This window comes from Parastagonospora nodorum, assembly GCF_000146915.1.
Source record: "Parastagonospora nodorum SN15 chromosome Unknown scaffold_13, whole genome shotgun sequence".
NCBI lineage: Eukaryota > Fungi > Ascomycota > Dothideomycetes > Pleosporales > Phaeosphaeriaceae > Parastagonospora > Parastagonospora nodorum.
This window is the reverse complement of record NW_001884561.1, coordinates 359,969-384,416: the sequence shown is the minus strand read 5'-3', so window position 1 is coordinate 384,416 and position 24,448 is coordinate 359,969. Positions and strand designations below refer to the sequence as shown.

Below are 24,448 nucleotides of genomic sequence, written 5' to 3'. Positions count from 1 at the left end.
GATATGAAAAATCTGAACCAGGTGACAGTGTGACATGGCGAAGGCGGATTAATGAAAATGAAACATAGAAAGCACTTGGTTCTGTAAGTTCTTGGAAAAGGTTTCATAAGCGACAGCGCTTTATTCATCTCTATATGCACATTTTCTACCATCCAACAAAGTATATACAAATTCCGAAGAAAAAGCTGGAAGCGAAAGTACCCCAGCATGAGCAAGCTCTACATCCCGCCTGCTACATGTTCCCCGCACCCTATGCTAATAAAGCAATCTAAGAAGGCTGCTGGAAGGTGGAGCCGATGGGACCGAACTTGATGTCGGAGAAGACAACGGTGGCATCAGGATGGTTCTTCTCCACATCCTCGGGCTTACCAGAGTCGATAGCGCAAGTACCACGCTGGGCACCCAACTTGGTGGAATTGGTAGGGTAAGTGGAGTCCAGCCACAACATGTTGACCGCATGGTCGTCCCAGAGCGACATGACCAAGACGTGGCCGCGTGCAAGCGAAGCACCCATCTCGTTGAGTCCACCGAGCGTCTTGAAGGAGTTGGTGTCGCCGAAAGCCGTCTTCTGCGCGGCGCAGAAGGACTCGGTGATGGAGTTTCCGGTCACGCCCTCGATGGCTGAGTCGCTGTTCTTGAAGACCTTGCCGTTCTGTACGTAGAAGCGCTTGATCTCAGAGAGAGTGGAGCCCGAGCCGAGGAATTGGGTGACGACGGTCATTTTCTTGGTGGTGTCGAGGGTGGCGCCGGGGCCGTAGAAGTCCTTGACGCCCATACGGTAGCTCTGTTGGGGGTGTCAGATTGTGGGCTGTTGGGGGTGGGGAGATGTGGTGCTTACGTTGAAATCACATCCGTCCTTGTCGCAGAGACCGCTGTAACGGTTGCTGCCGTCTCCGCAAGAGACGTCATCAGTGCACTCCTGAAGACCCGTGCCCTTGCAAGGGTGAGGGGTGTAGGCAGTGGAGATGGAGTTGGCCTCCCAGATATCCATCTCAGGGCAGCAGGCACCGATCTTGCCAGATCCGGCGTTCGGGTCAGCGTCAGATGGGTTCCAGCCCTCGACGTTGGCCTTTCCGTTGATGAACTTGATGTCGTGGGGACATTGGCTGTCGCAGTAACCGGTTCCGTACTTGGCACCAGCCTTGTTGTTGCCCTTGCCAATGCCACCGTCAGCGGCCATCTCGACGAAGTAGAGAGCACCGTTGAGACCGCAAGGAAGCTTGGAGACGTCGACGTCGAAGGTGAACTCCTGGCCGATGAGGTTGAACATCTGGTACTTGGTGTCGCTCTCCATAAGGTAGGTACGCGAACCAATGTTGGCAGAGTTGGAGCCCTTGGTGACGAACTTGATGCTCAAGGAGTTGCTGCTTGTAGTGATACCGTAGGTGCCTGTTGAGATTAGCATGAAAAGGTCGCCAAAATCAGATATGGCTTACCAGAGTAGTCAGCACCGTCAACAGCGCAGTTCTTGGTGCAAGTAGCGCCATCAGGGCAAGCAGTGGTGTTCCAGGAGTTACCGTCGTAGCAGTTGGTGTATCCGGTGGTGACGTGAGTCCAGCGCCAGTTAGCATCGAGCGTGATCTTTCCGGCCTTGGTGGTGCAGCTGGTACCTCCAGTACCAGTGCAGGTCTTCCAAGAAAGACTGGGGTGGGTCTCGGTAGTGACAGTACCAGCCTGCTGAGCGCGGGCAGCTCCGAAGAGCGAGAGAGAAGCGAGAGCGAGGTTCCTGTACATGGTTGCTGTTGTGAGAAGAACCGTTGTTGGATGCTGAGACTCTTCGGACGAGACAAGATGTCTTATATAGAAGCTTGACAGTCAACGGTGCTCCACTTTTTGGTACATAGCCAGCGTACCCATATCACTACAAATTATTGCCAGACGCAGGGGATCGTCGTATTAGGTCAAACCGAGCATTTTGACCAATCCCAGCGACGATCTACGGCGTTTCGGACCACGAACGGTGCTGTGAGCGCCACGGTAATGAAGTATAGATGAATTCCTGCTACGTCGTGGGGTATTCTGGGGTATTGTGGAGAGATCTGTGCGCCACTCCCCCAGGGTTCTGTTCCCTAAGCAGATAGTGGGCAAGGCGGTAGACGGGATTTTGAGGCAGTTCTTGTTGCCATGTACTATGATGGACCGATACGATTGGCCATTACTCGCTGGTTTTGAGCTCATATGACCGTTGTCGCAGACAGATCCCACTATGGACGGGGGCGAGAAGGACGATCTACGCGCCCATTGCGCATTAACATTCAGCAGATCAAGTTTCTCAACGTAGAATGAAGTTGAAGCATTCCAAGAGAGACCTCCACTGATCTGTCACACAATATTGCTTGTGTCGAATTGTCCAGAGCAAAGACTTCTTGGTGAAAGCTTTGGTGTGGGCAAATATCTTGACTAGCGAGCACGTTTGATCAGGATGTTGCCTGTCCGCGTTAGTAGTTTCAGTACCCGGTTACACTAGATTGCCCAGGCTCGCCAGGCACGCGGATATTGGGGAAGTCTTCTAGAAAGTTTTCCCGGTCTGCATATGGCAGATAGATTGCTGACAGGTCACGAGGCTAATGACCTAGCTGAAGATCCACAGTCATGGACTCATGAAGAGAGATTACTTGCATTTCTCGGGTGACCTCTGCAATGGCAATGCGAGAAGTTGCCACAACGTCTTGAGAACAAACTTGGAAGGTGTCGACAGTGGCCGTCTCCTGAGGCGCTGAGTTAGGGCCGAAAGTAGCTAACCAATAAGAGACAATGATCGTCTGGCGGTTTTACCACCGCCGAAGCCACAAATCTGGGGAACAATCCGTGGCGCCCTAGTAACGAACGCACCCAGGCGTGGTAACAACGTTGGCTCCAAACACGGAACTTCCCTCGGGAGTCTGCTGGCGTGTGCACAGAACTTCTACTTCCGGAGTAAACGGGACGTGGTTCCCGGTGCAATGCTCAAAGCTTGTTGGAGCTTTGTGGAACTTTCGCACTACGGTACAGTGGCGCGGCTCCATGTTTTCGGACAAGTCCTGCAAGGGTGTATATGAAGGCAGGGTCCTCCATGGGATCGTGGATGCGCCACGCTATCACTGCGGTGGCTACATTTGTGCTCAGCTTGGTGAAGACTGGACAATTCGGGCACGATCCAACAGCTGGTGCTATGCCGATGATTTTGCTGTTAGCAGGTGTCGATTCTAGCATTGCTATGTTGGTTTTGGAGGTTCTCCGAGATTTCCTACTACAGGCTCAGGGTCGAGTTGCGGCTAATATACTACCATGCAGTCAATCTAATTTTCTTCCACTCGAGATTGACACAACACCTCGTGGGGAACGATGCACAGATTAGATCTGCTCTGTTCCCGGTAGAGTGCCGAAGCAAGTTGAAATCGACCAATTACGCTCCTTCTCGTATACTACGACCAGGTTTGCGCAGTTGAGCCGCAAGTTGAGCGCCAGCGAGCTGGCTCGCTTTGCGAAATCATATCATGCGCATGCAGCAACTTTGCGTAGATACAGCTCTATCGGTGTTCAGCATTTGAGGATGCCATCTCTTACTTTCTGGAAGTGGAAGTAGACGAGGTCATTTTCGTGACACACCCGGCATTTCAGGAGCAATCGCAGTCGGCACTTGACAAAATCGCACATATTTGAAACGAAGGCTCGTAGTAATCTGGCAGACTAAGCTGCTAGAGAAGGGAGGAGGTATTCGTGGCGAGGCAGCGGCGAATCGCTTTGCAGCAGCGGATCATCGCCGTCGCCGTCAGGGCTGTCAATTAATAAACATGATGCTTGGCGGATGGGTTGGAAGTCGTATGTACCGGTGGAGACGGTAGTCAGGTGGCTCGTCGCGTGCGAGCTTCCGGGGAAGAAGCTAGCGCCGGAAGATGGTTGGCGCTGGAGCTCTTGGCAAGGCGCGGAGGCCTTGTCTCGCGAAAACTTGCTCCTCAATCAGCTTGTATCCCTTCTGACGGTATGTCAGATAGCTCGTTGAAACCTCATTTCTCGACAATAGCAGGTATCTAAGACATGCAGAGTTGAGCCAACGACTAGAAAGCCTACCTATCCAGGTGCCCATCATTCATGTCTTTCGTATTATAGGTTTGGGACACGTGCAGCCCTGCTTCTCTTCGATGCGCAAAATCCTCTCTCTTCGTCCATTCTCTGTGTTCTGGTTTTTTGTCAGGCTACGCACAAGGTATTTTGCATTTTCATGCATATCTTTCTGACGCTTTCTTCGAGACGCAAAAGTAGCCATGGCCGTTGAAAATGAGCTGGGAGCCACATTGGGGTCTTTGATATGGTCTGCGAACACCTCTCGGATCACCCCTAAGCAATGGAAGGTCATGCGTATGTGCCACTCTTGCACTGATCAAACTGTGAGAACACGCACTCTGCGCCATAATCATCTTAAGCGTGTTGTGCGTATACATACTGCATGGCAGGTCTGAGTACGCATTCACTCAGACGCAAAGTATAGGTGGTTGTCCCAGTGATCAGACGTGAAGAAACGTGAAGTACTGAGAGTGTTTACTCAACAACCCCCACCGCGCCATGTTGCCGCAGTTTTTACACCTGCACAGCCGACTTCAAAGCCGATTTCCAGATCGCTTGTACTCCTATCAAAACCGCTGCCATGAGACCAGAAAGCGATTCCCAGCAGGGTCTTATAGTTAAGCTTCCCTTGATGCCGGCAGCCGTGAGGAGCTCTCAATGACCGTTATTTGGTGCAGCTATGAGCCGCAATCTCCAAGAACGCGGCAATGGCACTGCACCGTCAAAGCGACCTCGCCCAGACTCCGCTTCAGCCCAAGGTGGTGCTGTTCAAGTGACCAAGTCAGCTGTAAGCTGTATGCAACGTCGAGCATATATGCGCCAAGCTAACAGCGAAAGCAGAAGAATTCGAACACCCCACTAGTTTCGGCACTTTATGAGCGCGCCAAAGACCAGGTGGTACTCGCATACCTCGAAGAAAGGCTACTAGATGTCCAAAACGCACATGCAGCACTACAGGAAGCAAACAAGAATGCCGCCGTTATCAAGCTTGAACGAGACACTATGAAGACAGAGCTAGATGAGTTCACAGAATGGGTCGCCAACCTGTGTGAGGAACTCCATCGTGCACAGAACAAGAACAGTGTCACCACACGAGAGATGCAGAATTTAAGACACACATTCCAGCCAGAACATCAGATCGCCAGGGAGTCTTCAGACAAGGCCAACCCCGTCGTTATCGAGATGGAAGGTCTAAAGAGTCAAATAGACGACTTAGCTTCTGAAAATACGGACATGGGAGCTGAAAATGTCAGCTTGAGGGAACAAGGCATCACAACGACTGCTGAGAAAGAGAAACAAGCGACCGAGAACCTCGGCTTGACGGAACACATCGCTGATATTGCCGCCGAGAAAGATAGCCAAGCCATCGAGTTCCAAAAGCAGCTCGATATTATGAAGAGCGAGAATGAGAGCTTCAGTGTGGACAGGGAAAATTTGGTCGGGGAGAATGGCAGCTTGGCTGCGGAGAAAGACGCTTTAACAACCGATAAGACCAAACTAGAAGCCGAAGTCATTGAGCTCCAGAAGGCTTATAACACTTCGACGCGTACAAGAAGCGGGTAAAGGCTTTGGCAGAGCAGATGTGAAAGCACCTTCAACTGGCGCAGCACTCATGAGTAGAATGGAAAGGAATGCAGGAAAGGTTCGGTACTCATAAGGCGACTCTAATGGCTGCGGTCTGTTATACCGAGTCTGAAATTCGTCACTTAGCCATTCGGAACTGTTTTTGTTCCATCCTTTATGGTTTCAAAACAGAATATTACCAAAAGCTTGAACAATTCTTGCTTGGATTCGAACTACTATTACAGATCCCTAGTAATGTTAAATGTGAGCCTGAAGAGACTTGATAGATATTAATATCTTACAAAGTGCTTGAAATGCCTTACAATTATCCAGTACTAACTTACACCAGCACAATTGCAATTCGATGATATTCCGAGCTCAGATACAGCGTGCACAGATTTTTAAGCTCACATAGTCTCGCATGGAGAGGTAGTTTCCGTTTGCCATTACCGGGCGCGAAAAGTACGCGTCACGTAATCCGTGTGTTTACTCTCGCCTTCACTGTCGCCGTTTGCTGGCTGCCGCGCGGGCCTTAGCGTGGCGGACCCATTTTCTTCTGGACCTCACCTCACCTACTCTCGACTTTTTGGTTCTCTTCTGAACTACTACCTCTTCATTGTCTTTCTTCCCCTTATTTGGGCGCTGCTGTTGCGCATGACCACGTCCTCGTTCTAGCTCCAAGTATAGGCAAGAATTCATCGGGGCACTCTCACCTGAGTTCCATTGCGCAACGCGCAGCCAACCGCGTAACTTCTCTGTCGCAGCACACGTTGGTCACCGTAAAGCTTTCAGAAGTCTTCTGGACGTAAGCGCATATTCACCCACAGTACGAGCATTAGATCATGTTGACTGAATGCGATCTAGTGTGCTCCATCATTCCGCAGCTATGGCATCAACAACAGAATCGGTCACCTACGGTGAGCTGGTGCAGTATGCGAATGAGCATTTCAGCCAGGAGTTCAAAAGCCTACCACTCCTTTCTACCATCAAAATTCAGAAGTTCGGTGGGAAGGAGTCAGATAGGGATTACGCAGGACCGCCTCGAGCAGAAAACTACCGTGTCTGCATCGCTCGGACTAAGAAAGATGTATTGGGCAAGCAGCCTGTCCGTATTATCATCACTACGACATCCGACAAGATTGCTGAGTATGACCCGTGGTACTCTCAGTACATTACTGCACTGAGCAGACCCTCTGAATACGAGCTGTATGATCCTTTCCATCATGTCTCGGGTTCCGAAGAGCAGTCCTGCAAGCTCCGCATGATAGTACTGTCGCTGTACTACGTTATGCGGAGCGGCCTTGCCACAAGCTGTGTGCTGGACCGTGAGTCTTCCAAGATTGGACTTCTCGAGACATTCAAAGAGGTCTGCAGCTTGGTATTTGCAGCAAAAGCTGCATCGAAGACGGTACTTGAGCAACCTCAAAATGACCGCCAGTATGTCATTCGACTTCGATTGTGCCCCGACCTCTTGATGCAGTTCCAGGATGGGGAAATGTCGCCTAACGGCGGTGTGCCCCAACCTGCGCCCTCTATCCATGATTCAATCGCAGTCATACCAGCAAAGCGAACTCTCATGGGGCTGAGGCCCCGAAACAGCAGAGCCTCGGATCGCGGAGTTCCAACAGCTGTAAGTCGATCCAAGCCCCAACGCCTTACGCTTTACTAACAATTGCGCCAGAAGAGGATCAAGGTGACAGCTCATCCACCAGCCCACCAGACAGAAACCGGCTATACAATCATCAACTCGATGCACGAGATAGTTCAGAAAGGAGAAATCGCCGAGGCAGCACTCACGGAAGCGAAGGAGGCGATCGCTACTCTGATCGCGCAACAGGATGCTCTACAAACCGAGAATAACAATATCAAGATCGAGAACAACAAGTTTAAGACTGAGAACAACAAGTTCAAGACCGAGAACGAACAGCTAAGCAACGAGAAGCGAGCCTCAGAAGTCGCGGCCGCTGAATCAATGCGCAGTCACAACCAACTCGTTGCCGAATACGACACAGCTCAAATCACCATCAGAGACCTCGACGCCCGCATCGCCGCCATAACATCCGAGCGCGCCAACGTCTCCCAGGAGCTGACCATATCCACCACCGACAACGGCCGGCTGATGACAGAGATCGCATCCTTGAAACAACAAGTCAACGCCATCGCCGCCGAGAAAGACGGTCACTTCAAGGAGCAGATTACTGCACTCGAGCGCGACAAGAACATGCTCAACACCCAAAATGCCGACCTCAAAGAAGATCGCGACAAGCTCAAGAAGGGTTTCAGGGACGCGGTGTCCGAGCTCGAAGCCTACAAGAAGCGTGTTCTGGCATTGGGAAATGAATAGTCTTGCGTGGACCTGTTGGATACATACCAGCCGAAGGAGTCAGGTTGGCAGAAGAGCGAAGGCTGGATTACTCCTGGCGGAGATTCGACTGGAGGACTGGCAAAGGCTTTTAAGCTGTGTCATCATCGTAGTTCCTAAATCTCGGCCACCCCCGTTGCAAGCCCCAAACAACTGTAAATTAGCCTCACAATCCACTCTTCAATGCACACTTCAAGCTATGATGTCAAACTTGAATGCCATTTCCCAACCGCGACCTCAAGCCGCACCCGCGCTCTGACTCTATGGATCTACAGAGCCCATTGCCACATAAAGAAAACCCCTCTTCAATGATATGTACAGTTTCTCGTGCTGTCTTTGTTCCGGGATATGATTGGTTGTCTCGCCGCGTGCGCTACGCTTTACTCCTCCTTCTTCGCGTCGGGGTCGGGCAGGATGCCCTCGGCTTCGAGTCTGCGTCGTGCTTCTTCCAGGGCCCAGGTTTGAATGCTGTTGGATCGTCAGTCACATCCTCGTCCTCATTCACATCTCCCCCTTTCTCTCTTCCATCCCCATTTCCTCCCCATATTCCTGTTCCTCTTCCTCTTCTTCCTCCTCTTCTGCTCTCCCCCTCCCTTCAAAAAACGTACCTAGTATCCGGCTTGAACATGTACGCCACAACCCCAAAGACCATAGACCCACACAACCCCCAGTATATCGGACCCTCCCCACCCCTCCTTCTCGTACGTTCTCGCCGGGCTTGACGCCAAACAGCCCATCCGCCGGGGGGGGTCGTAGCTGCTGCCGTGGCCCCGAGCGGCGCGCGGGGACTTGTGAGTAAGGTGCGCCCGGGCGGTGAGGGGCGCGAAGCGCGTGGCCACCCGCGCGTATGGTGGACATTGTGTGTGGAGTGGAGATTTGCAGGTGGAGGTGGTGGTGCGTCCCGTTGAGGGCGTTGATGTGGGAGGCGGAGGTGCGGATGGTGATGGGCGAGAGGTGAGGTGGATGGCTTGGCGTGGGTGAGATGGATTGGGTTTAGCGTGGGTGGGTGGGAGGCGACATCATGGTCGTTTTGTGCGAAGTCTATAGCAGAGATATTAGGAGGGCAGGAAAATATGAATTTGCGCAATGGTGCAGCAGGGAAGTCGGAAGAAGATGGGTTACATGGTGATTGAGAGAATATTTGTGGATTTGTTTCTTGCAAATGTACAAGCATGATCTGAATTAAAGCCAACGAACGCCACTGCTATGCAAGATTAAAAGTGCTCTACAATGCAACATCGTCTAAGCAGGAAGCGCAACGCGCTCTTCTTTCTCAGCTTCCTTCATATCCTCATCTTCATCCCGTTGCACGAACGACAACCTCGAAAGCTCTTCCGAAGCCTTGTCGACCTCATCCTCCGTCTTCTTCTCCTTCTCTTCCTCTGCCTTGGCTTCCTCTTCCTGCTGCTGCTGCTGCTGAGCCTGCTTCGCATGCTGTTCGCTCTCCTTCTGTTTGCGCTTCTCTTCCAGCTCGGCCAGCTCAGCCAACCTCGCCGCCGTCTTGGCAGCTTCTTCGCGCTCTGTCTTCTCCTTCTCGGCTTGTTCGAGGGCTTCGAATTCATCATCAATCTCACCCTCATCGAGCGGCTGATCTGAATCGTTGATGATATCTGTGATCTCCTCCGTGAATGCCATCTGATCCCTGACAGCTTCAACAACACCTTGCACGCCCTCCGCACCGCCAACCTGCTCGTTCAGGCTCTTGAGTGCGTCTGCGCCGGCACGCATGGCTTCTACGATTCCGACTTGATCAGCTGCGGTTTCAAGTTGTGTGTATACGCTTTCTAGTTGAAGCGCAACATCCGATCGTTGTGCGAGAGCACCTTCAGCAAGCTTCTTCGAACGCAGGGCCGCTTTGGCGCGGATCATTTGTTTTGCGGTCACTGCCTCGCGTACTGCTGCATCTGCGGCAGCGATCTTCTCCATGAACTGAGGGATTTGGGCGTTGATTTTGGCAAGTGTGTCACGCAGATTGGCAATGGCCTGGTCTTCGCGTGTTATGGGTTCAGGCGCAGCTTCGTGCTCGGCCTTGAACTTTACTGTTTGCCCATCGAACAGCAGCGCTTGCCTGTCTCGCTGTAGATACTGCAGCAGAAGATTCGTGTCACCCTCACCATATGTGAGCGCGGCGCCGGGGTCGGAAACTCCCAAGAATCGCTTCGAGAACTCTGCCTTGGACATTACGCGATCGGCGGTCGATGTATGTTCCTTCGTCTTCTTCAAAATCTCATTTGCAGCGGCCTCTACGTTCTTCACTACCACAAAGCCTCCTCCTTGAAGCTTCTGTGGTGAACTCGGCTGTCCTAAGACGCCGACCTGTCTCAGGCTCCACTGCAGTACCTTCAATGGTGACGGTATCCACGAGGTCTTATATATACTCTCTTTTGCAGTCCAGAAGTCATTCTGGGGTATCCATTCCCTCTTCTGCGCAGCATCGTGGAAGACTGCAGGCAAGCACGTGGGCTTCCCATGCTGTGGGTGTAATAATGCCTGTGCGAGACCGTCTGTTGCAAGAATAGTGAAAGGGCTACGGGCCGTGCCTCGTACGGGAATGACCCCGGCTCGTGCAGCATTGGTGAGCGCTTTATTCCATGCGGCGATGTTCGCATGGTAACCCTCGGGGTTTACTTCGAGTTGCTGGCGAAAGTCTGCGTAGAGCGAGGAGAGGCGGTGTTGGCTGCGGGAGTATAAGCTTAGGCGGATGCAAGGCACTATTTTGGTAATACATACTTCTGAAAAGCCTCTTCATGCTGGAGGATGTATTCTAGCAACTCAGTCATGTCGCGCTCCGTCTCTGGCTGCCACGGGTGTTTGTTGTGCTTATCCGCGCGGAACAGTCGACGCTGGCGTCGCGCGCCAAGGATCGAGCCTTCTGCATCGTTGGAGGGCTTGCGCTTCAACATTTTGAGCAGGCACCGAAAGCAATAAGTTGATAGTGATTGGTAGTTTTTGCATTGCTATAGCCAATCTACTCCAGTCTTATGAGCGCTCAGCTGCCCGCGCTTGCCTGCCATCGAGCAGTTATTTAGGCGCGCAGTGCTTTCACTACTGACGCGACGCGTTTCACTACCCCACAATGCGGGGTTCCACCTTGTGCCGTTGGCCGCCTACATGTGCCAGCAAAGTGTAATTTTGCAACACATAGAGCCTCCATGGCATTGTCCCCACTCTGGCCTTTGCCTGGCGACAAACGAAGTCATCTAGCCTGGGTCATCATCCTCATGTGTCGCGATACATCAATCGCACAGTTGGCAAGTCATTACTTCTTCACGATGTTTACCCCGACGTCCGTCTTCTTCTCCATGAACCTCCTCATCTCCTCCAAGTCTTCCATGTCATCATCCTCATCTCCATCATTTGCTTTGGTCTTCTCTGCTGCAGGTTTCGGTGCTGGCGGTGGTGCTTGTTGAGCCTCCGGCGGATCGGCCATCTCTTTGCTCTCTTCCGCCCAAGCCTTCCTCTCTTCTTCGTCAAGCTCTTCTCGCCGATCAAGCCATCGCTCCTGTACGTCCCGCGCGTCCATAGTCACACCATCCGATCGCATAGCCATTTGCCATACAGTCTCGTTCGCACCTTCCACTCCACCAAGCGCATATCCTCCAGCACGGTCGATGGCCCGTAGAAGTGTCATCATGCTTTTTTTGTCTTCGACAGCTAGCGTTTCAAAGCCCACAAGCGCAAAGTCCTCCACTAACTCGACGATGGCCTTATTGAGGGCTGAGAACTTGGATGTTGGTTCGTCATCGTCCATGTCTGTGTCGGCATTTGCGCCAGCCGTTGTCGGACCTGGGATACCAGACGTTTGTTCGCGATTGAGGTGAGGGAGGAGATAGTGCAGATCCTGTACTTCGGTGTAGAAGTCGAGGTTGAAAGGTAGATTTGGGTAGTTTTTGAGGTTGTCGATCTTGGTGAGGACATTTAGGTGCGGTAGGTCCATCTGCAGCATACTCCGCAGCGCAAGTAATAGCGATGATACGTATAACGAGGGCCGCGAGAGTATTATGGAGTCGGTCAAGTGTACGACGACGAGCTGCAAGGGTCAGCGTGTTGTTGCTTGCGGCAGGTAGTGGGCAATACTCGATACCCAATTTTTTGGAGGCGGAAGAAGATGTTCCGCAGGGAGCCGTGGTGTGTGAAGAGCTCTACCTGGCCAGGACAGTCAAAGAGAACATAGTCATCTGCGACAAGATCAATACATGGCCACTCTCTCAACACACGTAGCTACGGACCTCCGAGCTCCTTCAGGCATTCTTCGAGCCAGTCAAAATGGTTCTCCAGTTCTTCCAGCGCAAACAGAACCCCGCCATTCGGTCCCAGGGCCTCTTGCTCCATGATATCGTCTATAGTGACCAGATCTCGTACGTCTACGGCGGGCTGATATGAAGTAGAGTCGTTCGCGGGGTCGAGGTTCACCACCGAGCACTTGCGCTCGATTGCGCCCATGAACTGCTGCATGCCATCGCAGTATGTCGACTTGCCAGAGCCCGGCGGCCCTATCACAAGTTGCGCGAAAGGCATAGCGAGGTCGATGCCGTGTGGTGAGAGCAAAGTAAGGAATTACAAGGGGGCTCTGGAGAGCTTTGGAGGGGTGCGCGCATGGACGTGGACATGGGCCACTAGCGGCCGTCATTTGTTTGGGAGTTTCGCGGAGCTGCAGTCAAGCTTCTGGATACACGACACGCCAATCGCGCAACACCGCAAACATGTCAAGTAAGTTCTTCTCTGCAGTCGCTGTCCGTCTTTTCTTTCAAAATATACGCTGTCACATCAATTACCGCTTTGGAGGGCCGCCTTGTGCCTCGGCGCAACGTTGTCTCGATACGGAGTACCCAAAACATACTTGGAAGACAGGATACTAACCTTGCAGGTCAATTCGAGCTTGCGCAAAACCCCTCAGAGCCCATATCGTCTGTCAAATTCTCGCCTACGACGCCAACACGGTTACTGGTCTCCTCATGGGACAGGAATGTCTACCTCTACGACACCCACGCTGAGCCTGGCGGCAAGCTGCTCCAGAAGTTCGAGCACCGGTCGCCAGTATTAGATGTCTGCTTCGGACGCGATGACAACGAAGCATTCACCGTGGGCTTAGATTGGGAGGTCCGAAGGTACGCCGATATCACCTTCACAAGCTTTTGATACAGGCAAGAAGCCTAACGATTACAGAATCGACCTCGAGACTGGCTCCCAGACCATAATGTCGACACATGAAGCCGGCGTCCGCAACGTCATCTATTCCGCTCCGCACAACCTCCTCATATCCGCATCATGGGACTCAACCCTCCACCTGCACGACCTTTCGAGACCCGGCGACTTCGCAGCCATCCGTCTGCCCTCAAAACCCTTCTCGCTCTCCGCATCACCCACCAAGCTCGTAGTCGCCATGGCCAGCAGGGCAGTCAACATCTACGAGCTCGACGGCCTATCGAACGCCGCAAAGCGCGGAGGCGGAGAAAGCGTGGAGCTGGCACCGTGGCAGCAGCGAGAAAGCTCCATGAAGTACATGACGCGCGCCGTCGCATGCATGCCCAACGACGCCGGCTACTCCAGCTCAAGCATCGAGGGCCGTGTAGCAGTAGAGTGGTTTGACCCGTCCGAGGAGTCGCAGTCGCGGAAATACGCCTTCAAGTGTCACAGGCAAGCAGTCGATGGCCAGGATATAGTGTACCCCGTCCACGCGCTAGCATACCACCCGGTCCACGGCACGTTCGCAACAGGTGGCGGTGACGGCATAGTCGCTCTGTGGGACGCTGTTGCGAAGCGGAGGATCCGGCAGTATCAGAAATTTCCCGCCGCCGTGCAGACCATTGACTTTTCGTCAGACGGCAAGTTCGTTGCTGTGGGTGTTAGTCCTGGATTCGAGGACGGCACGGATGATGTGCCCGATGGTGTTATCAAGGTCTTCATCAGGGAACTGACCTCGACTGAAGCACAGGGCAAGAAGAAGTAGGGCTGAAGCAAAAGTGAGCCTGGAGTATGGCGTTACATAGTCGAGGATCTGGTGATCATACCCCAAGTGACTTTGCCGTAGATACACTTCACCTATCTTGGTGGACCTTGAATGAAAAACTGACTACGACGCCTTTTCGTCCGAACTTTGCTCGCACATGTGTCCATTTCCATGTTCTGATTCCTTAAATTCAGTCTACCCTACTCAACGTATCCAGTCTCAGCCACTGACTGTCCCGTTTTCTGCGAGCAATACAGTATGTTTTCCACACCCGCAGCATTGCCGGAAATCAAAGCAAAGCTAGGACAATTCACTGCACACACACACAATGTGCACATCCCCCCAACGCTTGCTCGCCTGCTCTCAGACCTTTGCCCAACCTCCAACCCCGAACATTGCCAATAGTCCAGCATCAGCAAGCCAATGTATACCAATCCATCCTAGAATCTTCCAGGAAGGTAGCTGTAATCAAGAAACACTCCAGCTTCCGCGCTTTGGTCTGGCATACACGACTTGCCAGGTCGATCTTTCCTTTTTTGCGCTGGGTTTCGAGTCGCTGCTGAAGTCTACGTTCTTTACTCCTTTTTTCATGGTGGAATTTGACGGCATTGGGCTGAGTATGCAATGTGCTGTTTCTTTGACATTATGTGGTTGTGAATGAATCAGAGAAGCGGCCGCGCTTTCGGCAACCTGCATCTCCTTCAACACATCTATGCACCCTTATCCACCTCGTATCACATACTCCATCTCGATCTCGCAGCCCAACCACTTCAATGTGCAGCATCATCACCAATTGAAGTACATATATATCAAGTAATTCGACCATCACTTCAGGAAAGTAGTTGCACCTCGGAAATGGATAGCAATCATTTAATGATTCGGCTAGGTCGGATCTATTCGGTCTCCCCTATCCTTTTTGCTGGAGCTTTGATTCGACTCGTTAGTTGAGCGTGTCTAGTCTGTGTCTTTTTTGGGATTGGAGATGTAAGACTGGGGGGTTCGCTAGGCTATATATCGACACGGGAAGTTAATGAGACGCCGTGGCTAGACTAGGGGCTTTTATTTTTGTCGTTTCTGGAGCTTTTGTTGGTCACGGAATATGTGCTTACCCGACAAGTGGTGGTTGATTGGGCTGTGTCACACTGTTGCCTGCGCTGTGGCGTAACTGACTACCGCCCTTTCAAAGACCGATGGACCGGAAAGGTTGGTACAGCTGTTTCAGGTGGAATCAAATTACTATTTTCGATTTTTTCTGGGTATATATGGTATCAAAATTCATCGTTCTTTCAGGAAAGTAGCTACAACTACAAACTGCAAACTGTGCCTACGATCGTTCAGGCCTCCTCATTGTGCCCGATCGGACTTTCCTTTTTGTCCGTGAGTTCGAACCGCAGACGACGTTCATACAATAGTTTATTTCATTTCAATGTTTGTTTTGTAAGAAGAACAGCAGAACGATATATTAAGTAAGCTAGATCTTTCCAACACCCTTGTCTTCCTGATACGCAACGGCAGCAGGATGGGCATCAACAGGCACCGCTTCCAAGATCACGGCATTCGTTGCTGACCACTTCCTGCCCTTGCGAAAGCAAAGGAAGAATGTGCATCCGGCTACAAAGCCCGTGATGCCTAGACCAGCATACATCCACACCAGATAAGGATCCTGGGAAACCGGGCTGAGTGCAATGCAGATGGCAGCTGCGATGCCGATCGTAATCCAGAACAGCGCTGAGATGAACGATCGGAGACTATCTCACATTAGCAAATCGTCAACTGTAATAGGCAGATCATACATACTTTTTCGGCGCTTGCGTAAACGCCAACTCCAACCCGGTAATAATAATAAACGCCTCACTAAACGCCACCAACACATACGCCGGCGCCTGCACCCACACGTGAATACTCTTCTCGGGACTCGTGTAAATATAATGCTGTAGCACACTCGCATACACCATGCTCACACTGACGAGCATGAAGCCCGCGAAAATGCGACTAATTGGGTCAAAGTCGATCTTGAACTTGCGCAGCGTCGGGTACACGACGAGATCGAGAAACGGGATGAAGATGATGAGCGCGATGGGGTCGAGGTTTTGCAAAAGGTCGTTGGGCGTGCCGTGCAGCGCCATTTCGCCGGCTTGCGAGATCAGGTTGTTCCAGATTTGGATCCAGCAGACGAAGTAGAAGGGGAAGAAGAGGAAGATCTAAAGAGGAGCGTTAGTGTGAAGTTCCTTTGATTAGGTTCGTGACTTTTACCTTGCAGCTCTTAACGCCGCGGCGCACATCCTCGACGTAGGTGTCAGTGTAGCGTGTCTCGCGGGAGAACTTGTACTTGTCGTCTCGTCGCGATTCAGCAAGAGCTGAGGGTTTAGCGTTTTGGAAACCTTTTTCACGGACTGCGATGGTGGTGGTTTTGATGGCGTCGACGATGGCGGAACTTTGGGGTGGGACTTTGATGTATTTCTTGGATCCTGTTAAGAATACTGCCAGGGAGATGATAATGGCGCTGTCAAATGATCAGTTTCTGTAACTGATGGTAGATGTGGTCTGCAAACTTACATGAGCGGAATGAGGTATGCAAGCCAAAACGAGTGATGCGCCTCAACATTGACAGTGATGAGTGGCGATAGTGCACCGACATTTACAACCCAGTAGAACCACATGAAAAGCTTCTGGACAGTGAGCTCCGGATCAACTACCACCTTCTCCCCAGTCTTGAGCGTCTTCAACACGGGTCTAGCGTTCTGGTACTGCTCTGCACACATCGGGGTGACGTTTGCCTTGATACCACCAGTACCAAGACCAATTGTGATCATCGCAGCAATCAGGCCGCCAAATCCAGCACCGCTCTGGATCGAAGATGGTGTCGAGGTCGCGACCAGAATGACCAGGCCAACAATGTAAACGGCAGATGCTGCGAGGATGGCCTTGAACTTCCCGAGGTATTGGTCGGCAATTATAGCTCCGATGATGGTGGATGCATACGCCCAGAATTTGAAAAAGTTTCCTAGAGCTGTTGCAACGGCCTGTCCTTTGCCAAGTGCTCCTGGAAGGTCGGATCCAGGGGCATAAGGGTTGCTGTAAGACGTCAGTTGTGTCACAACAACAGCATTTCTTTGGTACATGGCTTACTTGATGTAGTTTTGTATAGGTCCGCTGAGACCAAAGTATGTGAAGCGCTCACCCAGCTTTGCTGAATGTTAGTGAAGCTCTGTCGTAAAAAGCATTAGTATGCAAACCTCGACAGCCAGAATGAGTAAAGCGATCTTGGGCAGCTTGTCGGGAACTCTTCTGAAGCTCACCCATTCCGAATCTGCTATAGGGGACTTCTCCTCGAACGTATCCTGTCGACCAAGGTCCTTGTTCTGCGTCTCAATGTCCGTGGCCATGATGAAAATTGCCGTGATGCTTCGAAGGATGCAGATCAGGTCATGAGCGACTGATGATGAGCTGAGATACCAGGGCCTGGATACCCTCGTGTCTTAAATGTACGACGCTTCATAGATAGCGGCACTACCCCAGATCCATGGTCCATGCTATCGGATTCTGTGGGGAAGTGATAGGGTTCGGCAGTACTAAGATCGGCCAACTTGTCAACGCCTAGCGTGCTTCAGTCAACGCCGCCAATCAGAGCGTCGCAAGAGATGCGCCCCATGTTGTTGGCGGAGCATATCTTTCTTGGTGCATTTGTTCTATCTGCTCATACACAAGACACTTACCGTTTTCTCTAACATCTCCTGACTTTCAGCTTGTAGAATTCTTACGCCACATTTATCACAATGTCTACTTCTACAGTACAAACACAGACTACGACTGAGCCTAGACTAGCGATCAGGAAAGAGCATTTGGCTGGCCTCGACCCAGAATGGGTAGAGTTGTGGCATGCTCATGGGGCGCATATGGTCAGAGCAGATGAACTGTCACTCGAGGAGTATCGTGAGAATCCTGCCCAGTACAGCTTCACACATCCTACGTGTGCAGGTCAGTCTTGCAAGCCCTTTCAGCGAGAACAAGCATACTTATAGATCACAGGTCCCGATGTCTTTCATGTGGAAGATATACAGATGCCTGTAACAACTCCAGTCGGGGAGATAACAGTTAGAGTGTACTCACCAGAGGGTCCGGGGCCATTCCCAGTGCACTTAAACTTCCATGGAGGTACGATTTATCATCTTTCTGAAGACATGAGGAAATTTCTGACCTCTGCACAGGCGGATGGGTACTTGGTGGTTTGAAGAGTGAAGCCGCATGGTGCCGGCACATGTGTAATAAGGCGAACATCAAAGTCATCGATGTCGACTACAGGATGGCGCCCGAATTTCCTTTCCCAACCAGCATCTATGATTGCTGGGATGCGGTCAAATGGGCAATAGCCAACGTCGAATCTCTCAACATCGACCCGAGTAGCGTTTCCATCGGCGGACTGTCTGCAGGAGGTCAAATGTCCGCCGTCCTTGCACATTTCGCACGAGACGAGGGTGTAGATCTCAAGCTACACATGATGATCGTTCCTGCAACGGACATGCGATATTGCATGAAAGGCCTGAAGCTGAACGAATCGAATTGTCCGTACCAGAGTGTACATCTGTTTCACGACGTACCATGGGGTCCTTTGGGTCGCGAACAATGGTTCCTGAAGTACTGGCTCGGTGACAGCAAAGGTACAATTCCTGAAACAAATTCACGATCCAAGTCCGAAGTTAACAAGATGATAGAGCAACAAGAGAAAGCGCTGAACAACTGGATCTGTACCCCAGTGTTGGCTCCTTCATTTCAGAATCTCTCCCCGGCACACATCATAACTGCAGAGTTTGATCTTGAGAGAGATGAAGGCGAGTATTATGGCGAGCTTTTGCGTAAGGCTGGTAACAACGTTACTGTGAAGCGTTATACCGGTATGCCTCATGCTTTTGGTCATTACAACCACCCTGAGCGTGGTTTGAAGAAGAGTTTTGAGTACATAGAAGACACAAGTAGGATTCTGCGGAGTGTCCACTACGGCGCGTAAATGGATAGCGAGAATGCCGTACGTCTGATCAAACATGTCTGGATGACGATAATGTTGTGAGCCCGCCACCCGGCAGCGGCAAAATTCGTGCCTGCTCTGCACCTACACGATATGTTCTAATCGTCTTTAGGAGCGCACCTATAAGTTTATAAGGGAGCCTAAATATATACGCTACTCTAAGGTATCCTTATCTAGTATTGCAAAAGTTTTTAAGAATATCTAAGCTACCTCAACCTCTTCTCGCTGGGTAAGGGCGGACAGTAATTATACCGGCGCCTGGTGGACTGTTCAACCGTAGCAGTTTTCAACGGTGGGGAGATTTGGACTCTGCCATGACTCGCTCCGAATCCGAAGTGCCTTCGCCTGATCAACTCCCACTACTCATGCGTACAGTGACATGCCCGACATTTCGCGAATTGTTACGCGTCTGGATGTGCATGTTATCTTTTGCCCCATGACAAGATAGGTGAGTTGTGGGCCTGAGAACGCCACCAATCAAAACCGACGCCGTAAGAAGGCCCGATCGCCACGCGAGGTCGGACGCACGACGCTTCTCCGACGGCGTCGACGTTCGGCGGATGTCAGTCCGGGGTGTCGAGACACTATGAGCTTGACAATTAAATGAGTGAATCCGCTATTATTACCTGTATCAGGAAAGCGAATTCGAAGCAAGCCCGAACCGAATAATAGAGCAGAATAATGGGCAAATCAATTGTAATTGTTGGGTACGTTCCGGCTGCGGAGGAGTTGCATGTAAACCGAAGACTGATCGTTGCATGTATAGTGCTGGTGTAATTGGTCTAGACGTTGCACTCTTGCTTGCAGAACGTGGCTACGGTTCGCACATTACAGTAGTAGCAGAGCATCTTCCTGGAGACACGTCAATAAATTACACTTCGCCATGGTATGTCGCAGAGTTGTGCGAGCTTTATATCTACTCTTAGAGAACTAACTCAGAGCAAAAGGGCAGGGGCAAACTTCTCTGCCATTTCCGGTGGTGATGCGAATGCGTTGCGCTGGGACAAGCTCGGGTATGGACACATGATGAAGCTTGCTGAAGAGCACGGTGTGGAAGCATGCATATCGAAAACACCATCGTTCGAGTACTGGGATGAGATGCCAGCACGCGCGAAGATCGAATCCATGGCTGAATATCTAAAGGACGTAAGTCAACACAGGGAGGCAGCCAAAAGGGACGCAGGCTTACATCAAGAATAGTTCAAGATCCTGCCAAAATCCGAGATACCAGAAGGATGCCAATTTGGTGTTACATTCACCACTATCACAGTGAACGCACCTAGATATATTCAATATCTCCATCGAGTTCTGAAGGAGCAACATGGTGTCCAATTCGTTCGGGAAAAGTTGCCAAGCATCGAGTCCGCCTTTTGCGATCCATCAACAAAGGTCGTCTTCAACTGCACTGGTAATGGTGCGCGAACTCTCCAGGGTGTGCAGGATGAAAAGTGTTACAACACCAGAGGACAGATCCTACTTACACGAGCACCCCATATCGCCAAAAATGTAATGCGCCATGGAAAAGACTACGAGACATACATAATACCAAGGCCGCAGTCGAATGGTAACATCATCCTGGGTGGTTTCATGCAAAAGGGCGTGAGGTAGGATAGAAAGCGCCGCATTATATCCCAAAATTGCTAACATCATCATGTAGCACTGGAGACACGTTCTCAAGCGAGTCAGAATCGATAGTGAAACGCACCACTACCTTGCTGCCAGAACTGCTCACAGGTGGCATGGAGGTCTTGGCTCCATTTGCTGGCTTGCGGCCGTCGCGAGAGGGCGGTGCGCGCGTGGAAAGGACAGATATCGAGCTTGATGCATGCAGGACGGGTGTTCTTGTTCACAACTACGGCGCTGGTGGTACAGGATTCCAGGCAGGTCTTGGAATGGCGCAAGATGCAATAACAGCAGCGGAAGATGTATTATCTGGCTTGCTGAAGCAGAGGAGTCGTCTGTAAATTGAAACAGAAATCTGAGTTCCAAACGTATTTGTTATCTTGCTGAAGATATGACTTCAATCTTTTGCACCACCGCTCGACATGGTAAAGTAGACTTGGCGGAAAGTGATTTTGGATGTGAGAATGACTAGTGGAATGACGAGTGGATACCAAGACCTGGTGACCTTCCTCAATCGCATTCACATAGCAGTGTTTGATGTGCTTGTATCCATACTTGCAGCTAGTGCATCCTGCACGTGCGGCTGCAGCCGTAGTACCTTGTCGATACCTTTCCAGAATAAGGCATCTATCCTTAGTAGGCCCAATCGCAATACGGGTAACATGTTCGACTTAAGGCGCATCTCTTTTCTAGTCATATGCAGGTCTCGAAACCAAGTAGTTGCTTCCTGCATGTCTGGAGAGGTAATCGCCATCAGTAGATTGAGGAAACAGATGCAAGAAAAGGCCACCTGACTCCAATGCGGCCAGAACATGTGAAAATGCTCCTCCCTGAGACTTTTGACATACTTCGAGGCTGCAGTGGTTGAAGACCTGACTCCAGTCCTCGCGAAGCCGTTTACGTCTTGGTGATTCGTGAGACTGTGAGTGACTGCATCTCCAGTCTCGACTGGACCAGAATTTGCGACAAACGGTCGCATGATGGCCCGAAAAATGGTCATTTGTACGTAATGATAGCCAAGAATACAAATTGTTGGTAGCGAGACCGCGTCTTGATCTGAGCTTTCAGCGGGCTGTGGGCAGTCTTGATGCCAATCGGATAACTCTTGCAGCAGTACTTTTGAGATGTTTAGGGTATGCTGGACATTGGAGGTAGTCTCTTGCACTGCGCGTAAAGAGCTGATGGAAAGGTTACTAGTGGCTTGTTCAGTATGATAAGAAGAACTTACTAGAGTTGCGCAAGGACGTCCCCCAGTAATGAGCCAAGCTTTGCGTAAAGTATGTGGTGCAACCATATTTCTGAGCTCAAGCCGGACTCGTTAGAATCCATGCTTGTGACTGATGTCACTAGCCAAGTGTCGCGCGTAACGAGGGGAGGTCTGCCGAGGCTGGATGCCAACCACTTATCAGTTGTGTATATGGTGCATGAGATTCGTCGGCGTAGGGATATTTGCCAGGGAGCGATGTTCCAAGAGCCTGGGTCGTATTGCAGTCCCAAGTTTTGAGCTGTCGAGACAAGTTGGCCGTGGAGAGACCATTTGAAGGATGATTCGAGCACCAAAGGATTGGTCGACGGACGAGATACGAGCAGTAGCAGTGTCTGCACTGTCGACAGACTGGGATTATGTGTCTCGAACTGTAGAGCTTCGGCCACAAGCCGGAAGAGGGCTCGGTTGTTCAACGTCTCGTAGGCCAGCTCCACGGATAATACATCATCGAATTTGGCAAAAGGTTGAGCTACCATATAAACAGCTGCAAGTAGATGTGGTGGACTTGACTGCGGTCCCGGAAAGTGAGATTCTGAGAAGATGGGATACTGAGACAAGATGAATCTGCGAAACAATGTAATGAGCCGAAGACCTGTATCGGCCGGCACGAGCGCCTCCAGCTCTTCTCTTGCAACCTCAGTCGAGACCTGACGCAGACCCATTTCGTTTCTCGCTACCGTAAATATTTCAGGCCGCGAGACTAGGAACTGGGTAGGGACTTTATCTTGACAGACAGAATGTACAGTCAACTGCTTGAACTTGAAAGTAGCACAGGTGGAGTTGTAGCGGTAATGCTGCAACAGATAAGGGTCCATGTCCCCGCTGTGTCCTAGCACTTGTGGATTGAGGTTGTCGTTAGCGTCCAGCTGGATACCATTCAAGCTCGAACTGAGCCAACTTGGAGACTCTTCGATATCCATCCTAGCCAGAAAGCCTTCCGGACTCATTCCATCTTCCACAGCCATGTATGGCTGGCCATGTTGTAAGTAATTTTCACCTTCTCCCAGCCCATGGAAGAATTGATCAGCAGCAGCGTCTTCGAACAAGAAGCCTGGAGAAAAGGATTCATTCATGGTGTCTTGCTGGCCTGTTTCGTATGATCCCATGTCGGATATGTTGTGCCTCAAAGGGGATATTCCTGAAGGGGTCGTTTGATTGATCAAACGTTCAGGATGTCGTTCCGATATGCTGATAGCACTCGTTGCTGACGATCCCGCTTCAATATGTGGCGTTTGTCGTCTTCGCGGTTGCGCAGCCTCGACAAACGTGCATTGCTTCCCGTGTAATGCACACAAACGGCATGGCAAGTGTCCTTCAATACGACATGCAGTCTTGCGTAACCGACAGAAGTCACAAGCGCGTTGGCGCTTGCTCATGTATTTCCGCGTCGATGCTGACATGGCGCGGAGCAGCCATCTGGTGATGGCGTGATAGACCGCGCGATGAACAGGAAGTGCGAAGTCATGAAGTCGCGCGATGAGATAACGATCCTTTAGCGTCCCAGAGTCTTGGCACTCACAGCAGGTCTATGGTCATGTGTTACTCACTTCACATCACATTGGCAAGAATATGGTATAGTAGCGATATTGAACGAGTCGTATTTTCGGAATACTAAAGCGAGCTCCACTCAATCCTCCAGCAAGAACCTTAGGAATGCCTTTGCAATGATCACTCCATCGTGCTGTTCACCCGATCTGCTCAGCGCATCTCTAGCTTGCTCATCTTCGAAGATGCCCTGCTTGTTCCTCGTCTTCACCAAATCAATCATGATACCTTCGTTGAATTCTGGATGTCCTTGTACTGAGATGAACTTGTCCTTCTTGTACATGCCCTGCACCAGACAACGAGGCGAAGCGCCGAGCTTTTCCACACCTTCTGGGTACTCGAAGACGATATCCTTGTGCATTTGGTGTATTGCCTAGTCGAATTAGCGTGATACGGAGAAGTTCCGGAATCTTTGATCAGCATACGAGCGTATCTCGCTGGAATATCTCTCTGCCCTTCGTACTCAGCTCTACAGGCTAGACTGAGATCTGCCCAGCCATCATCACTGCGGCCCAACCTTTACCCCTAGAGCTCGTCAAAGGATTTGATGGCCAAAGCAAACACCAATGGTCCGGATGCGATCTTGTTTCAGCAGCTTCTCGGGTGAACTCCACTAGCTTCAGGATCCATGGATCATTGTCGAATGAGTTGTGCTCTGCCATGTGTCAACAACCATTGCCAGAATCATTGGTGCATAACGCACTTGAACCAGATATCAGTATTCGCGTCTATCTCATCCAGGTTCGGATACTCTTGCTTGTCCACAACATCGAATCCGCTCAACACGAGGTCTTTCTTCGGAGATAAGCCCAACCCTTCGGCAGCCGTTTCGAGCAGTGCGCTGAAAATGCGATCATATCGACCGTATTTCTCTACAACACTGGGTAATGGAGTGTCGCACTCGAGTATCGCGATCCTCAACGGCGTCTTCATCTTCCGTGTCTGTCGAAATGACTGTACTGTAGATCGCCGTTGATAAAGGAAGGTGGCGGCGAAGTCTAGCCGCATTCAGTTAAACTCAACTCCTCGAAGCTTTGCACCTGAGCTATCACTGGTTCCTCAGGCTGACGT

At 51.1% G+C, this 24,448-nt stretch overlaps 14 protein-coding genes across 14 annotated transcripts; 6 read left to right on the top strand and 8 right to left on the bottom strand.

Annotated features, from left to right (window-relative positions):
- Window positions 1-104: 104 nt before the first annotated feature.
- On the bottom strand, window positions 105-1,774 carry SNOG_08656 (hypothetical protein). The gene is made up of 3 exons (XM_001798913.1): window positions 1,437-1,774; window positions 839-1,389; window positions 105-784 (listed from the first exon to the last, which is right to left on the bottom strand). The coding sequence occupies exons 1-3, from the start codon at window positions 1,732-1,734 to the stop codon at window positions 269-271; spliced, it is 1,365 nt and encodes a 454-aa protein (XP_001798965.1). The 5' UTR covers window positions 1,735-1,774; the 3' UTR covers window positions 105-268.
- A 1,559-nt stretch (window positions 1,775-3,333) lies between these two features.
- Window positions 3,334-3,636, bottom strand: SNOG_08655 (hypothetical protein; the record flags this gene model as incomplete). Its single annotated transcript, XM_001798912.1, has 2 exons — window positions 3,334-3,459; window positions 3,547-3,636. The coding sequence occupies 2 exons, from the start codon at window positions 3,634-3,636 to the stop codon at window positions 3,334-3,336; spliced, it is 216 nt and encodes a 71-aa protein (XP_001798964.1).
- Window positions 3,637-4,244: 608 nt separating this feature from the next.
- SNOG_08654 (hypothetical protein) lies at window positions 4,245-4,468 on the top strand (the record flags this gene model as incomplete). Its single annotated transcript, XM_001798911.1, has 2 exons — window positions 4,245-4,338; window positions 4,434-4,468. 2 exons carry the CDS (start codon window positions 4,245-4,247, stop codon window positions 4,466-4,468), a joined length of 129 nt encoding a protein of 42 aa, XP_001798963.1.
- A 255-nt stretch (window positions 4,469-4,723) lies between these two features.
- SNOG_08653 (hypothetical protein) lies at window positions 4,724-5,607 on the top strand (the record flags this gene model as incomplete). Its single annotated transcript, XM_001798910.1, has 2 exons — window positions 4,724-4,831; window positions 4,876-5,607. The coding sequence occupies 2 exons, from the start codon at window positions 4,724-4,726 to the stop codon at window positions 5,605-5,607; spliced, it is 840 nt and encodes a 279-aa protein (XP_001798962.1).
- Window positions 5,608-6,493: 886 nt separating this feature from the next.
- On the top strand, window positions 6,494-7,951 carry SNOG_08652 (hypothetical protein; the record flags this gene model as incomplete). Its single annotated transcript, XM_001798909.1, has 2 exons — window positions 6,494-7,237; window positions 7,289-7,951. The coding sequence occupies 2 exons, from the start codon at window positions 6,494-6,496 to the stop codon at window positions 7,949-7,951; spliced, it is 1,407 nt and encodes a 468-aa protein (XP_001798961.1).
- A 398-nt stretch (window positions 7,952-8,349) lies between these two features.
- Window positions 8,350-8,827, bottom strand: SNOG_08651 (hypothetical protein; the record flags this gene model as incomplete). Its single annotated transcript, XM_001798908.1, has 3 exons — window positions 8,350-8,437; window positions 8,578-8,588; window positions 8,675-8,827. 3 exons carry the CDS (start codon window positions 8,825-8,827, stop codon window positions 8,350-8,352), a joined length of 252 nt encoding a protein of 83 aa, XP_001798960.1.
- A 274-nt stretch (window positions 8,828-9,101) lies between these two features.
- On the bottom strand, window positions 9,102-10,872 carry SNOG_08650 (hypothetical protein; the record flags this gene model as incomplete). The annotated part of the gene is made up of 2 exons (XM_001798907.1): window positions 9,102-10,646; window positions 10,700-10,872. 2 exons carry the CDS (start codon window positions 10,870-10,872, stop codon window positions 9,212-9,214), a joined length of 1,608 nt encoding a protein of 535 aa, XP_001798959.1. The 3' UTR covers window positions 9,102-9,211.
- A 356-nt stretch (window positions 10,873-11,228) lies between these two features.
- On the bottom strand, window positions 11,229-12,487 carry SNOG_08649 (hypothetical protein; the record flags this gene model as incomplete). Its single annotated transcript, XM_001798906.1, has 3 exons — window positions 11,229-11,906; window positions 12,047-12,147; window positions 12,199-12,487. 3 exons carry the CDS (start codon window positions 12,485-12,487, stop codon window positions 11,229-11,231), a joined length of 1,068 nt encoding a protein of 355 aa, XP_001798958.1.
- A 679-nt stretch (window positions 12,488-13,166) lies between these two features.
- On the top strand, window positions 13,167-13,919 carry SNOG_08648 (hypothetical protein; the record flags this gene model as incomplete). Its single annotated transcript, XM_001798905.1, has 1 exon — window positions 13,167-13,919. One exon carries the CDS (start codon window positions 13,167-13,169, stop codon window positions 13,917-13,919), a length of 753 nt encoding a protein of 250 aa, XP_001798957.1.
- Window positions 13,920-15,390: 1,471 nt separating this feature from the next.
- Window positions 15,391-17,305, bottom strand: SNOG_08647 (hypothetical protein; the record flags this gene model as incomplete). Its single annotated transcript, XM_001798904.1, has 5 exons — window positions 15,391-15,667; window positions 15,795-16,120; window positions 16,173-16,422; window positions 16,476-16,942; window positions 17,156-17,305. The coding sequence occupies 5 exons, from the start codon at window positions 17,303-17,305 to the stop codon at window positions 15,391-15,393; spliced, it is 1,470 nt and encodes a 489-aa protein (XP_001798956.1).
- Window positions 17,306-17,695: 390 nt separating this feature from the next.
- Window positions 17,696-18,924, top strand: SNOG_08646 (hypothetical protein; the record flags this gene model as incomplete). Its single annotated transcript, XM_001798903.1, has 3 exons — window positions 17,696-17,897; window positions 17,949-18,074; window positions 18,128-18,924. The coding sequence occupies 3 exons, from the start codon at window positions 17,696-17,698 to the stop codon at window positions 18,922-18,924; spliced, it is 1,125 nt and encodes a 374-aa protein (XP_001798955.1).
- Window positions 18,925-19,623: 699 nt separating this feature from the next.
- Window positions 19,624-20,906, top strand: SNOG_08645 (hypothetical protein; the record flags this gene model as incomplete). Its single annotated transcript, XM_001798902.1, has 5 exons — window positions 19,624-19,649; window positions 19,709-19,828; window positions 19,890-20,088; window positions 20,143-20,546; window positions 20,600-20,906. The coding sequence occupies 5 exons, from the start codon at window positions 19,624-19,626 to the stop codon at window positions 20,904-20,906; spliced, it is 1,056 nt and encodes a 351-aa protein (XP_001798954.1).
- Window positions 20,907-21,085: 179 nt separating this feature from the next.
- On the bottom strand, window positions 21,086-22,938 carry SNOG_08644 (hypothetical protein; the record flags this gene model as incomplete). Its single annotated transcript, XM_001798901.1, has 2 exons — window positions 21,086-21,758; window positions 21,794-22,938. 2 exons carry the CDS (start codon window positions 22,936-22,938, stop codon window positions 21,086-21,088), a joined length of 1,818 nt encoding a protein of 605 aa, XP_001798953.1.
- Window positions 22,939-23,413: 475 nt separating this feature from the next.
- Window positions 23,414-24,025, bottom strand: SNOG_08643 (hypothetical protein). The gene is made up of 2 exons (XM_001798900.1): window positions 23,803-24,025; window positions 23,414-23,750 (listed from the first exon to the last, which is right to left on the bottom strand). Exon 2 carries the CDS (start codon window positions 23,736-23,738, stop codon window positions 23,460-23,462), a length of 279 nt encoding a protein of 92 aa, XP_001798952.1. The 5' UTR covers window positions 23,739-23,750; window positions 23,803-24,025; the 3' UTR covers window positions 23,414-23,459.
- Window positions 24,026-24,448: the final 423 nt, after the last annotated feature.